This window comes from Octodon degus, unplaced genomic scaffold (assembly GCF_000260255.1).
Source record: "Octodon degus isolate 3935 unplaced genomic scaffold, OctDeg1.0 scaffold00151, whole genome shotgun sequence".
NCBI classification, from domain to species: domain Eukaryota; kingdom Metazoa; phylum Chordata; class Mammalia; order Rodentia; family Octodontidae; genus Octodon; species Octodon degus.
Genome location: NW_004524727.1, coordinates 403,044 through 418,226, shown reverse-complemented (window position 1 = coordinate 418,226; position 15,183 = coordinate 403,044). Strand labels below are relative to the sequence as shown.

The 15,183-nt window shown below is 46.8% G+C and overlaps 1 protein-coding gene across 7 annotated transcripts in view; it reads right to left on the bottom strand.

Annotated features, from left to right (window-relative positions):
- Myt1l (myelin transcription factor 1 like) overlaps positions 1-15,183 on the bottom strand; it is a 191,428-nt gene that overhangs the window by 70,678 nt on the left and 105,567 nt on the right. For all 7 annotated transcript variants that reach the window (XM_023702399.1, XM_023702398.1, XM_004642308.2 and 4 more), the window contains 3 exons: positions 11,214-11,348; positions 6,773-6,863; positions 5,029-5,136 (listed from right to left, as the gene is read on the bottom strand). In XM_023702399.1, coding sequence (XP_023558167.1) covers positions 5,029-5,136; positions 6,773-6,863; positions 11,214-11,348 — 334 coding nt within the window. The remainder of the gene's footprint in view (positions 1-5,028; positions 5,137-6,772; positions 6,864-11,213; positions 11,349-15,183) is intronic.

Here is a 15,183-nt window from a genome sequence, read left to right as displayed (position 1 = left end):
GTCACATATTTCAATTTCCTCTTAATGTTTTTATCTACTTGTTCTTTAGTTTACACTTTGAGATACAATGTTAAAACACAGGAGCATTTGATTATTCCTTCCCAGCATTCTATAAGCAGCGTCCTTAGAGTTTTCATTCAAAGTTGTTGCAGGTGTAGAAGTTGTGCAGCAGGCTTCCTCTTCCTCTACCACCTTCTGTTTGGTAGCATGGATATAGATGGATATTTAAACACAGAGTTCTGTGGGCCACTCTCATTTTTAACTTTTGCAAGGTAAAAATGCACATAAAAATACTTGTGGTTTCACACAAACATCATTTCTTAAATTTTTTAAAAAATAAACATAATTTCAAAAAATAAGCATAATTTCTTAAAAACACTGAAACTAATTCAAGAAATACTCCTGAACTTTAAGGACAGTCTCATAACTCTTTCTGAAATATGTAAAATGCATTAAAAATAAAGACCTAAGAAAGGCTGAAAAAACAAAATGTGTGAATCCAGGCACAGAGGTGAGTTCATGATCAATTTGTGAGAGACAATCATTTTCCGAGTAAGATTTTGTTTCTTTTCTTTATCTTTTTTGCATTATATTTAAACACTGAGGATTGAACCCAGGACCTTCTCACTGAGCTACATCACCAACTCTTTTTTTTTTTTTTTTTTGGAATAGGCTTTTGCTAGGTCACTAAGTTGCCCAGGCTGGGCTCCCACCCACCATCCTCCTGCCTCAGCCTCCCAGAGTGCTGGGACGACAGGCCTGCGCTATCATCCAGTTAGATCCTATTTCTTGCTCAGCGGCATCAGCTCTGGCATACTGCTGCACCTCAAGAACAAGGTTAGGACTGCAGCAGAGTGGGCCTCCTGTAGGTGCTATGTGTATGGGGGAGCAGGAGGTTACGGCCTGACCTGCTGGTGTGCCCCAGGAGGGTGGCCCTACAGGATCCATTTTTCTCCTCCCCAAAGGAAATTTTCCCTGAGGTCACTGTGAGTCTGGGTAAATACATTTTCTCTGCGCATCTCTGAACACCCATACGTCCTATACCCGCCCTGGGGATAAAAACTTTAAAATGATTGTTTTGCTTTGTATGATTATCAAAGTAAGACATGCTTCACTGAAAAACTAGAAGAAGATATAAAAACTATTAAAAATCACCTCTAATTCTTTGTAAGATTAAAAGCGGCCAAGGTTTTGGTGTATCTTTTCTGGTTAATTTAATGCATTTATTATTTATGTAAATAGAATTGAAAGTTTTTACATATTTCACAATTTACACACATAACATTTAATTTTACTTTTTTGTTGCTTGGGGTTTAATAACAGTGTGATATTAAAATCTATGAATATTATACTACTTAAATATTCTCTAACTTTCCTAATTTTTTTAATTCTGTAAATTACGACTTTATATGCATTCATGCATGCAATCTAATCCTCCTTTGGTTATTTTACAAGTTTATGCTATTTTTTTGAGTACCTGCAAAAAAGCTGAATTTTGGCTAATTATAATTGAAATTTATTTATTTGTTTATTTATTTATTTGGGGGGCTGGGTAAAAGTCTTGCTGTGTAATACAGGCTGGCCGTGTACTCACTATGTAGCTCAGGCTGGTCTCAGACTTGCAGTGATCCTCCTGCCTCAGGCTCCTGAGTGCTGGGATGATGGGTACGCCACTACACAAGGCTGATAACTGAAACTTTCATGCAGGAGAGTAAGTCACCTGTTGTATGTTTAATAGCACAACTGTGCCACCTTTTTTGGACTTTAAAGTATTAACATTCTATTTGAAACAAATGCTGACCCACAGCTACACAGTTACCTTTCAGAGTCACGAAATAAGGCAAGACTTTCAAATCCGTATACCACCTTTATGCCATCAAACTTCCAGCCTAGTTATTTATTTATTTATTTATTTATTTAAATTTTATTTATTTGTGTGTGTGTGTGTGTGTGGTCAGCTCAGCCCACCAGGGGGCGGGGCTGGCTGGCATGTGGTGCTGGGGGATTGAACCGCGGTCCCTGTGCTTTGCTAAGCTTGTTCTAAGTAGGTGCTTTAGACCACTGAGCCATCTCACCAGCCCCAGCCTAGTTATTTAAACTTCATCAATTTGATCTACTCAGTTCTGGCCAAGCAAGAGAAGGCTGTGTTGCTCGCCAGGCTGCCTGCTCTGGAGGTGCTTGTGGCAATGCGGGCGTATGAGTGAATAAGGCTGTAGCTTTTGCCTGGAGAGGTCAGGTAGGAGGGCAGGATATTTGAAGGCTAAGTGTCCTGAGGACTCTGGGGGATTCATCGAGCTGTGGGACCCAGACAGTAGAGGCGAGGAAGTATGCTGGAGGGGATGCTGCGGACCAGGTAAATAAATACTGAGCATGAGATCGGCGTAGGGTGAGAACCGCTGCAGGAGAGGAACTGCAGAGACTGAAGGGCAGAGAGCAGGAGGCTAAGGGAGCCTTTGGTGTGGGAGCTCAGGCTGGCTCGGTCACTTGGAAGCAAAAGATGGGGTTGCTACCCAGGGAGGTGGAGGGAGCACACGGCCTGCAGGAGGGAGAGAGAGGCTGCAGCCAGGCTGCACAAATGGGGTCCTATAGAGTTAAGGATCCCAAGCTCTTCTTGGTTCCTAGGTTCCTGTTGGACAATTTACTTAAGGGTTTTTTTTTTTTTTGAAGACTTTAACCACTTAAATGATCATAGGTTTAATTTTCTTTCTTCCCCCCCCTTGTTTCCTGTCTCATTACGTCACTGGATGAGGCATGGGGTACAACAGATGTGCAGAGGTGCTGGGATGAACCTCCTTCCTCCAGGGAAGTCCTCTGGAGGTAGGGAGCTTGCTGGAGCTCTAAAAGCAAGGCCAGCTCCCATCCAGTTATCCAGTGTCCCCTCAGCGAGCTCAAGGCTGCAGCGGCTGCTTATCGGCATGGCCCTGGCTCCTTGGTGCAGTGGGGCCAGCTTTTTCTCTTTCTCTTAAGGGCTGTGTCCCTACCAGCCAAAGGAAACCGCTCACATGTGCAGTTATCACTGGCATTGGCATCGCTGCCTGGGGCATGTGCCACCAGGACAGAGCCACAGAAATGAGAAAGAAGGCAACTGCTATGGATCTGGATATCTGAGTGGAGACTTGGGTTCAAACAAGGGGGTATTTGCAATACAGGGGCGGCTCCACAGTCACAAGCTGCCACCACCTTCTCAATGAAGTCCAAGCATAGTACCAGCACATGCCTGCCTTGAGGCCCAGTTCCTGGTGACCTCTGGATGCGCCATACATGGGCCTTTTCATGTTGGGACACAATAGGCAAAAGAAAACTAATAATCCCCTCCAGCTAGCAAGTTTTAACCTTTCTTTTGGCCAATGACCATTCCAGGGCTCTTCAGTTGGAGGGAGGGTTTTTTTTTAATGCTGTCAATAGCTAACTGTGAAATGGGGAGGAGACAGAGAAAGTGCTGGGATGCTGGTACTCAGTCTGAAGGTCTGAGAGATGAATAACACAGCCAAGGACAAGCTGGGACACAGGGACAGTCCAGCTACTATGAACTGTTAACACCTAGACAAATCCAAATGGGAGGGGGAGGGGGTTATCTTGGAATTGTGGGTGCATAGATGTTTCTGTTTTATTTTTGGTTCACTAGATATTTGTAATGTTCCAAAAATACTTTGCATTTTCTAGTGGAAGAGAAGGAAATTTAGTTGGTTTTAAGATCTTGTAAGAAAACTGGAAAATAATACACAGGAATTAAATAGATATTCAAGGGCTGGCCAGATAGCTCAGCAGACTAAAGCACCTGCATAGACAAAGCACAGTGGCCGGGGTTTGATCCCCTGATTGCCGTGTCGGCTCTGCCCCCAGAGCGAGCTGAGATATCGCTTGAGACTGGGTGTGGTGGTGCACGCCTGTAATCCCAGCTCTTAGGATGCTGAAAACAGAAGAATCACGGAGTCTGATCTATGTAGTGAGACCCTGTAGACCTTGTACCAAATACATCAAAAAAGATATTCATATATGTTGTTTTCCTACTGATTTTTTCCCTCTGTGATTTAGCCAAAGCCAAATGCTGTCTACTCATTAACTGTAAAAGGCATAGATCCAGCACTGAATGTATGCACCGATGTGTGCTTATGTTGGTGGTTGTGGTAGTTGTGTGTAGGGGACCAGGACTAAAGAAAGAGACCAAACATGGAGTGATTGTCAAGGTGTTCTTGGCGACAGAGATATGCAGGAATGTGCAAAAATCATGAGTGTATGAAAAGGTTATGGAAATGTGGGTTCCTCCTCTGCCACACACCCCATAAATATCCTTCCCCAAGCCTGAAAAACCCTCCGGTTTGACCAAGTGTGGCAGGCACACCTGCATTCTCAGGACTCTGGGAGGCTGAGGCAGGAGGATCGCTGCAAGTTCAAGCACAGCGTGGTCCACTCACTGACTTAGTGAGACCTTGTCTCAAAAAAATAAAATGAAATAAAATAAAATAAAATAAAAAAGGGCTGAGAATGAGCTCAGTGGGACGATACCAGTATTACAAAAAGAAAAAGTGAAAAATATAAGACTACTGGGTTCATCCACTGGCCCTGAGACATTGCGCCTGATTTCCCCCTGGAGTAACTTAGCGATTCCAGGTAAGTCACTGGACCCTGCATGTCAAAGGACAGTGGTGGCATCTACTTCCACCTGTGTCCTGAGGGTGCAGGAGGGTGGGAGTGGCAGCGGCAAGTTGGCTGTCACCAATGCAGCAGTACTGCCCTGAGGCCGGCATTCCACCCTGCAAGCTCACACAGAACGACCTGGGGCACCTGATGAATTTTCACCACTTCTTACATCGGCCGTTGATAGAATTATGAATTTTCAAGTCAGAGAGGAAGCCAGATGCAGTTGTGCCCCATTCCGCCCTGCCAAAGTCACACTGGGTGGACATGTAGCTGTCCCTGTCCCTCCCGTGCCTTGGGGGCACGGCCATCTCCCAGAGCGCTCAAGCAGCAGGGTGTGTTGGGGTGATGACGAGTGGACCCCCGTGAAGAGCATGCTTCACTTTGTACCTGAGGACTCGGTCCGAGGCCTGGTTGGACTTAGACACGTCACAGCTCTGGTGTTTTTCCTGGGCTTTTGCCAATTTCTCTGCTGCAGCAATAGGACATCCAGAGAGGCTGCAATCACAGAAAGGGCTTTAGTGTCGAGTCCCAGATGACTCCTGATGCAGAAATCTAACCACCGCCTCTTTCCCTCTGCCGGCTGGCAAGGCTTCCCACAAGGGAGGCAGGGGTGGGGGTGGGGTGACAACGACAACATACCGCGTGGCATGCTCCATTCTTTCCAGGAAGGACAAGCCACATTGCATATGTTCAAGAGAACATGAGACAGCTGAAGTTTCAAGGAGGGAGAGGGAGGGGAGATGGGGGCTGGAGAGGAGGTGAAAGGGAAGAGTGGAGGGAAGGGGGAAGGGAGGGGGAGGGGAAAAGGAGGGATTGATTCCACTCTCATACGTTTGCCATTTCTGGAGAGGACAAACAGCTTGGAGAGATGGGATTTGAAGGATTCTGAGGAGCCCAAGAATGGTAATGAAGGGCTTGGCACCAGAAGATGGCACTCAAAGCCGATTCTGCAGACATTATCGACCTGCTGGGCTCCCTCCCGTGGGTCTGTCTGACCCCAGTGCTCTTGTGCTGTCCGCAAGAAGGGAAATGGGAGTGGAGAAGGGAGTGGACTCATCTCCGGGGCTGCAATGAACTGTTTTTTTTTTTTTTCGAACTAGAGGTCTGAGGCTGGGCAGCACAGAAGAGGACACGGCCGAGGGCTTTCGTATTTGGGCTGTGTCCTGCGGAAATCACTGGCTTACTGCACGGTGCTGCAGGCCTGAGCAGAAGCCTACGCACGCAGGCACGCACGCATTGTGGCTCAAAGACGCACCGCGGAGCTAAAGTTCAGAGAAGGAGCGGACATTGGAAAGCGCAGTGGCGCCAGCCGGGGCGTTTCTATCTCTGTCGTTTCCTGCTTCTGCAGATTAAGCACCGGAAAACCTCGAGGGACCCAGGGATGCGAGCTGTTTCATTTTACATTTAACCCAAGGAACCTAGTAGACTACGTCCCCCTGATGAAAGTCAAACGGAGCCGTTTTCTCCGTGTAGACAACATTTTGTGGGAAGCTGACACCGTAGACTAGGAGAGCAATTTTAACAGAATCACTTTCCTGCTACTGGAAAAAGGAAGATGTTTTGGTAGGAGTTGAATATGAGGAGGAATTTAGTGTCTCTCTCTAGGTCCGAAGTGGGCGGGAAGAAAAAACTGGGATTAGTCACAAACCAAAGAGTGATTCTGAACATGTGTGTTGACAGTAGTAGCTTGGTACAAGGGATCCCAAATCAGGCCTGCCGGGCACTTCAGGACGTGTGCTAGTACTTTGGTGACGTCTGTCCTGGTGGCCTGGGAAGTCTACAGATAGTTCAGGGCAGACAGAATCGCAGGTTTCTGGTCAAGCACCTGCATATGGAGCAGCGTGGCCCCTTTCACCCTGGAGGAGGACAGTCCAGTCCTTGTAAAGTGCTGGTTTCCATCCGAGATCTGTAGCCAGCAGGGTACCCCATAAGGAGTGGTGACCCATTTGGGACAGAGCCAGGGATGCTACTTGGAACATTTAATGAGCAAAAGGGCATCTAAACCTTGACTTCCCCACACCATGTGACCACACTGTAGGTCCCTTAGATGTAATAGGCTGAGGGCTATCTGTCTCCATGGGCAACCAGGGGGGTCCCGTGGGTGGGTGGTACCCAGCAGAGAGTGGCTTACCTTCTGTGAGAGTTCCTGTTGCTATTCACATGCCCTCGCCCTGTGCAGCCCGGAGTGGGACACTTGAGAACATTTTCATGCATGGCAAGAACTTGACAATGAGAGGCAAAGAAAACATCCCAGCGTTAAAATGAGGAACTGGTCAGAATACAAGAATCTGCAATCATCGCAACAGAGGCCGGGCTCGTTCACGACAGACAGTCCTGATAACGTCTGGGATGGGCATGGTCAGGAAGACACATGTGGGGAGGTAGAGAAGGCTGGCTCCATCATGCTCTGATTGGCATGCAGAGGGGCACGTGCTGGTGGGGTGTGAGGGTGTCACAGGGTCCGCTTCGGGGGCAGGTCCACATGGGCGAGGCAAGCGAGGCCTCCTGAGTCTGTGGGCCCCAGACACCAACTAGTGGCATCCTGAAAATACTATGCAAACACACAGTAGTAGGAAAGTGTGGTGCGCATGTGCGAGTAGAGAGCCCAAGCCTTGGCTGTCAGTGAACTGCTCTAAAATGATGTTTTGCATTTAGGAAACGCTTTATTCTCCTCTAAGGAGTTGGAGCAGTATGAGCTATGCATTTCCTCTCAGAAAACCAGTGAGGGGCAAAGAAGAGTGTCAGGGACTGTCTCTGCGACCCGAAACCTCTGCCTGCTGTCCTCAGGGGACAGGGTGGACACTGGCCAGCAGTGCCACGATGCCCTGGCTTGTTCATATCTGCTCACTGCTCTGGATCAGGGAGCCTTTGGGGCAGAAGTTCTGGGAGACAACAGGCCTGGTACTGGCCCCAACAGCAGGATGCTCTCTCTGCTCCTCTGAGTGACTGGCTGTAAGCTCCCGAGACCACCGGTGGCAGCTCTGCCTGCCTCTCTAGGGCCGGGTGGTCAGGAGAATGCTCCACACCGAGCCTGCCACTCTTGTGATGACTCTGCAGTTCTCCTTCCCATGCGCCTTCTCCCAGCAGTCTCTCCTCCCCACAAATCGGCAGGCACTGAGGCGCCTTACACACAGTACTCCCATTACCCAAGTTCACGCAGAATGGCCTCACCACCAGTCAGTTCCTTAAGAAAAAAGTCCATTTTACTTTTGTCCCTTATCATTATATTTAAAAGCTGATTTTGAGACAGGGCCTTGCTATGTTGATGAGTTGCCCATGCTGGGTTGGAACATGGTATCTTCCTGCATCAGCCTCCCAGAGTGCTGGCATTGCAGGTGTGCACCGCCACGCCAGGCTCGGTTTTATCCTTAGACTTCTCATAGCTCCTGCCTTGTCCTTAAATATGTCTGGTTCTCAATAAATAACCAGCAAAACAACAAAGCCATCCTGTAGCTTATTTTTTGGTGGTAGGAACTGGAGTGGGGTCATGGGGTAAACTGAGGCATTAGTCCATCTCAGGGAAGTAGCACCCCGCTCTTTTGGGCCAGCCCTTCTGTCTCTTCCTTCCCCCTCTGCAGGATTTCTGTTGACCTAACTTCTTTTATTTCTTGCTCTTCGCCCTTTTCCCACCAACCTCTCCAAACGTGTCCTCTGACACAGCCTCCTTTCACACCCATTCACATCTTTCTTTTCCCTTCATGCTCTGCTTTTTGGGCGTAGTCTTTCCTGCGATAGCAAACTCTCCTGGGCTTGGTGCTGGAGGCGCTCTTCTAGGACCCAAATGGGTTTGGGGGTGGCTGTCTCCTGCTCTGTGGAGGGTGGACCCCGCGCATCCACACCGGGATGGCGCTGCTTGCTTCCCTGCTTCCACGTTGCCTCTGTTGGATCAGTCTCAGGCTTCTGGGGGAGGGGGCCTCAAGGTCACCCTGCTCCTCTGGCATCTTCCCCTGCGGGGCGCACAGTGGGCTCTGATGGGCAAATATAGGAACCCCTGCAGGTCACTCTAGATCCTGAGCACCACTTTCCTGTGTGCGGCTGAGCCAAGTGGGGGACATGTGTACTATTGTCCCCTATGGCCACAGCCCCGCTGTTCAGTTTCCTCTCTCTCTGTTCTTGCCATTCCTTTACTGTCCCTTTGGCTGCTTCTAGGGATGTTCTCTAAAATGTCCCCAAACTCCATCCCACTGTCCTTCTACAGCCACTGTCTTCCTTGACCATAACCTTTAGAAATTGCTGTGGACACCTCTCTATCACACAGGGAGGCTGGAGTGTGGCCCAGGAACCCAGGGTGCCACCATGTGACCCCAAGGCCACACAACAGGAAGCTGGGTCTTAGGATTCCCTGAAGACCAGACGACATCTGCTTCCTAGTCCTGTCTGTGCAGAGGACCCCTGCCAGGGACTCAGCAAGACAGAAAGGAAGGGGAAGGGAGGTCAGCCCAGAAAAACCAGAACCAAAATGCCCATTGTGGAATTTTTCCAATTTTTTTGTAGTGATAAAAAGCAATCCACAAGTGAATCCTCAGAACCACATTTGTTTGTAGAGTCACTGGAGCATTTATAAGACAGGACAAGGAGCCCTGGGCTCCCACATGCTTCCCTCCTGCTGAGGTGGCAGATTGTGTAGTCTCTCAGGGTGGGACAGGTCTGCATAAGTTGTCACATTAGAATATAGTTCAGCTTTTTTCTACATTTGGGCTTTTTCTGTGATAGTACAATCAGGAGAACTTCTCACTCTTTAAGATGAAAATCTACACACTAAAGAAAATTAAACTCTGTCCCTCCCCATCCCTTCCCTGTCCCCTCCCCCCTCCTTCCCTCCTCCATTCCTTCTTTCCTTCCTTTTTTCCTTCTGGAATTACATGGGGATTTGACCAGGGCCTTCGCACTGAGCTATACCTCCAGCCTTTTCTTAGTTTGAAGCAGGATCTCATTAAGTTACTAAATTGCTCAGGCTGGGCTCCAGTTTATAATCCTCCGGCCTCAGCTTCCCAAAGTTCCAAGAGTCACAGGGCTATACCACCATGCCTGGAAAAAAATCTTCCTGCTTAAAACATTAGAGGTTGGCCCTAGCACCTCCTTCAGAGATGAGGGATGCGGAGTTCAGAGCACGTGCAGATGCCTGACGTCGCACAGCTGGTCAGGACTGAGTGGAGAGCCAGGCCCAGCCAGGTTTCAGGGAGGATCCGCGGGCTAGGGAGTCAGATCTGAAGTTACAGCTCAGCTCAGCAATTGCTTAGGCCAGTCAACACCTGCTCAGATTCACTGTGAAAACACTAGCACCCCCAGTTTGCCAGCCACAGTGCTGATCCCTAAAGAGAAGGATGATGGAGTCGCGGCTCCCTTTCCCTTCTCCAGAGAAGCGGGGCCCGTGTTACCCTGCCGGGTAACGGGCACCTGGGTGGGTTAGTGCTTGCGGGCGCGAGCCAAGCTCCGACCCAAGTGTGCTCAGCACGCGGAAGCTGCCGCGGTAAACCATGCTGCCTCCTTGTTCATGTAACACACGGGATTGTGGCCACACACGAGTGTGTTCATTTGCACAGAGCTTCCAGTTTATTCGGAGGATGGTGCCAGGAAGCCCAAGCTAATTATGCTTAGTGGCCTTTTTAGAAATCCGGAGCCCATTTGCTTCTGAAAGCATTTCACCCAAGGGTGCTAGGCAGGCCTGCTTCCTAAGCCTCCAACTCTGCCAAGAATGTTCTTTGCTCTAACCAAGATTTGGTTTGTTAAGAATTTCAGCATCACCATTGTAATGCGATGGTCCTTACGAGCTCCTGAAATCATCAACTGGTCATCTGCCCACATTATAGGCCAACTATTTGTTTCCCCTGCTAAAAACTGTCTCAGATAAGAGGAAATGCCTCCAGGTACCTCAGGCTCAAACCCAGCATCTGAAAGTCCCTCATTTCTGAAAATGTGCCATTTTCCTGAGCCGCCAATTCTAACTGACAGCATGTCATTGGCATACTTTATCGCCAAAAGAAAGATACACAACAAAAAGATGTATATCGCTTCTGTTCTAAAATAACTTCTTCCTTCCCAGATTCATTCTATTTGATCGGAACCTAACTAGCAAAAGAATTTATAAGACGAAAACCTCCCAATTTCAACCTGTTTATTTAATAGCCTCTAGTAACAGAAACAGGCTTTCCTGGGAGAAAGGAACCAGACCCCTATGCTGACACCCACAGGATATTTGGCACCATGTGTCTTAGGCTCCCTTCTCTGGGGGTGGGTCACACTGAGTCAGTGCTGGGCAGGATAATAGAGCCTGTGGAGCTCAATTCTGCAATCTGTGAGGACAAAAGGGACCTGCCTGAGGTCACAGAGCAAGCAGGACTGAGATCGGGGTAGGACTCAGATGCATTTGGGAGTCTTGCTCCAGGGAGATGGGCTTCAGGGTCCCCAGAAATTATGGGGTGGGGGTAGTGGCCAGAGCCCCCGTTTCCTAGGGAGCTGGCTGTCATGGGTGGGAGGGGCCACAGGATGGAAATGAGGTCAGGAAGGGGGATGACACAGACACACCCACAGTGCTGGCACTCCCGAGTGGCGGTGAGGCATGGTGGACTTACTTTCTGGAGGGACCCTATCTTTGTGCGGGCATCCAGACAGACTGCGGTGATGCGGGTACAGCCCGGTCACATGGCCGGTTCCATCACACCCGGGGGTTGGACACTTGCTCTCTTTCTTTTCTGTTCTTGAGGGATCTAAAAGCGACAACAGTTGCCAAGAGAATGAATGTTTACCAGCTGAAGACAGATGTGATCATTTCAACAATCAGAAGAGACCTTTGCTATAGGAAGAAATAAAGCAGGTGTCAGGGGACAGGGTGGGACAGGAGAATTTTGTGTAGGTACTTCTTTGGGTTGGGAAGGGTGATTTTTTTCAACCTTATATACAATGTCACATGAATCAGAGTATTTGCTTTTGTCCCAAAGTAAAAAAACCCCAAAACAAAACAAAACAAAACAAAAAAAACCCCCAAAACATCTCTCCCTAACCTTAACTCTTGGTTAACTGGTTTCCCGTGTGTTACATGATAAGCTATGTTGTCCAAAGAAATCAATGTCAACGATGATGGGGCAGTAGCCTTCTCAGAGATCAAGATTCTATGTGGTGGTCACGCTGCAATTTCTCTGTGATCCGCAACCAGTGAGTGACCCCTCTCCAAGACTCTTCAGCTGAATTTCTTCTTATTGAGAGCTCTGATTGCAAGTACTACAAGCTTGCAAAATTTGATGGGCATTTAACTTTACTCTCAGAGTGCAACAACCCTGGGTCATAGCAGAGCAATGCGGCACTGCTCAGAAAATAGGCTGAACTCTCAGAAGGCACTGTAAGCAAATGACTGAGAGGGCGGAATCCCACCTGGCAGGGGTGATGGGCAATCGAAAATGCTTCAGAAGCCGCCGGAGCAACCATTTGTTTTGATTTCTTCGTCTGTACTTGGAACCCGAGGAAAGCCCGTGTAATGCTACGCATGCACACATCCAATTACGAGGAATGCTTTTCTAGCACCCTATTGGCTTCTAGGCAGTACCAGTGGAGGACTGATTAAAGCAGACATTTGTTCCGGATTTCAATGCTAGATGCCAGAAATGTAATGACATGGCTAATAAAATTAATTCTACACCCAGAATTGACCACAGTTCATAATGGTGCAGTAGGGTAGCTCCACAAAGTATTTCTGAGGTCAGTCTCACACCAAATAGTCAGGCTAAGTACAATCTGTGTTTCTGAGCCAGATTTTGAAAACCAGTTGCTCAAGTTACCAGGAGGCAGCAATTGGGATTTAGTCCAGAGAATGAAAGAGTTAAATTTCTTTAGGGGTTTCATTTTTTTGTGTAGATAATCTCATTCATTGAGCCAATGATGATTGTTAGAAAATGTATGTTTTACTGTTGGCTGAGAATTCACTTACATCAAGAAACGAAGCTTGGTATTAAAACATATGAACTCTTCTGGACTTTCTTCTCAAGCCATTTATGTAAACTTGAAGTACACAAAAGGATTCACAAGGATTTGTAGATGTTATATTCCAATAAAAGACACTTTCCTTTTTCTTTTATTCTACACAGTGTGCCTACCACGTGTCATGTGCCTTTTGAGCCAGGGCACGTTCTCAGGGAAACTTCCTTCACACCACTGTCATTCACTGTCTGGGCCACTGTGGGTAAGTCACAGTGCCAAAGCCACTGTCACAAATCCAGAAGTATGTGGTGTGACTTCAGTATCTGATCACCTTCTGGGGGTCTGTCTTATCCATGCAAACAGAAAGCCTAGCATTTTGCTGCCTACTGAGTAATTTCATAATCACACTGGTATAATTGAAGCAGTGCAAATCTAGAGGAGCAAATGCAAAGTAACAGTCTCAAGGGAAAGTGTCAATTACTTAAAAATTACAAACGAAGGGTGAAAGATGTTAAACTACATATATAGGAGTTGCCACAAGTAAAAAAAGTAACGTTATGATCCATTAGCCATTAAGTGACTATTTCATTAGGACACTTACAATTGCTCCAAAATTATATTATTTCATAGATCTTGCAAGTGTTTTGAACTTAAAGTACAGAGTTTTAGAAAAATAATGCGACTCAAAATTACTTCAGGGTTTGGAAGCCAACACAGATATAGTCTCCTCTCGATGCATGAAATCCCAACTGAGATGGGATGTGCTCGCTCTATTCTTCTCTTGGGTTTCTTATTTCTTGCAATTCTAATTTACCTTGAAAGCAAACATGTAAGCAAACAGAAAACGACAAAGCAAGCAAAGGCACCAACAGCTTAACCAACAACCTTGCAACAACTTAGGAAAAGAATGTGGGTAAGATTTAGTTTGTCTCCCTTGTTTAGTTTGGGTAGAAAAGTTGATTGTGGGAAAGACAGAAACGTTCTACAATGGACTTCTTTTGTATCAGCTCCAACTTTGGAAATGTTATTCTTCCATGCTTTAAATTAGTTTGAGGGCTGTGGAGAGTGAGAAATGATACAAGTGCTTTCTTTCTTTTTTTTTTCTTCAGTACTAGGTATTGAACTCAGGGCCAAGGGCATTTCTTGGCAAGTACTGCACCCTGAAGTCACATCTCCAGCCCTATTTTGTCACCTTTACTAAAAACAGAGACCTGTGACATGCTGGATAGTGGCAGGCAGGAATTGCCCCTGGGTTGTGTTGATGATATAGGAACTCTTGATTTTTTTCCCTTTTTTTTTGAGGTACCAGGAATCAAACACAGAACATTGTGCTTGCCCAAGCAGAGGCTTATGCCACTGAGCTATTTCTGCAGCCTCTTGACTTCTCCCTTTTAAAAGGCAGCCCTAGTCTCTTTGTTCTGCTTTCTTGGCCTTCCCTGTCTTTATTTATTTGGTTCTGAACATAACTATAGGTATATTCAAAAGAAATGGAACAATACTGAAAATGTTAATAGAAAATGGACATAGCTTTGTCAGAGGTAGAAATCTGGAAAGACTGTGAGAAGCAGAAATCAATATCTTCAACTTTGGGGAAGATCCAGGCCCTCAACCAGTCTCTTCTTCAGGAATAAAGCACATCTCAGTTTGTCCTCCCCTGCCCTCGTTTAGTCAGGGGAAGCAAGGGACTTCAATTTCATTCTTGAAAAAGAAAGCCAAGCACAACAACAACAAAGCAGGTTCAGATTTGTAATAAACAGCTGAGTTTAGAGGACAACAGGAGCTCAGGAAGCCAGAGAGGCACAGAATGGGCAAGCCAGACCAACTTCCATGGCCACACAGAGTAAAACACCAGCTCTCTGTGCTGGAACTTCACCAGAGAGTCCCTGAGACATCACCCTAAAGCGGAAGTCTGGATCTACACATACAACCTGGCAAGTGCATGAGACAAGGACAGTTTTTTCCTAAAAACATTTGCTTTCTTCACGTGTTTCAACAATTCCATGAAACCTTTCTAATAGATAAGCTGAGCCTATCCTGGTAACAATGATCACTCTGTAATTTAATAGATATATGCTAATTATTCTAGACCTTAAAATGTCCAAAGGAAACCTGAACCTCCACTAAGCTAAAGAATCTATTTCCTTTTTTTTTTTTTTTTTTAAAAAAGTCCCTTCCTCCTAGTCCATGTTTTCAGTGGTCTAGCACTCAGCTCAGTGGCCGATTAGGCTATGGGTACCCAGGCACCTGCTAACCAGCGGTCCGTGGAGCTCTGGCCAGGGTTCATATCCAACTTGGGTTTGGGAATGATAATGCTGACTTACCATAGAAGTTCTGCACCTACACTGAGAGAAGAACCCATACCCATGTCATGGAAGAAAAAATGCTGGTGCTCTCATCATTTGAACATTCCACAGCAACTTATTTTCAAACTAAATTCCTGAACCTTGTTCTTGGATCCATGGTGGGGTAACTCAGCTTCTCATAAGGCACAGAATGAACTGAAAATCAAGCAACAAGATCTTTTCTGGTTCTAATGTGGAAGAAGGCAAGGATCTGCCAATCTCATTCTTGAAATTGCTTCTTGCTTAGTTCTGAAAGAAACTTGTAAGTGAGGCACTGAAAGAGCTTGGA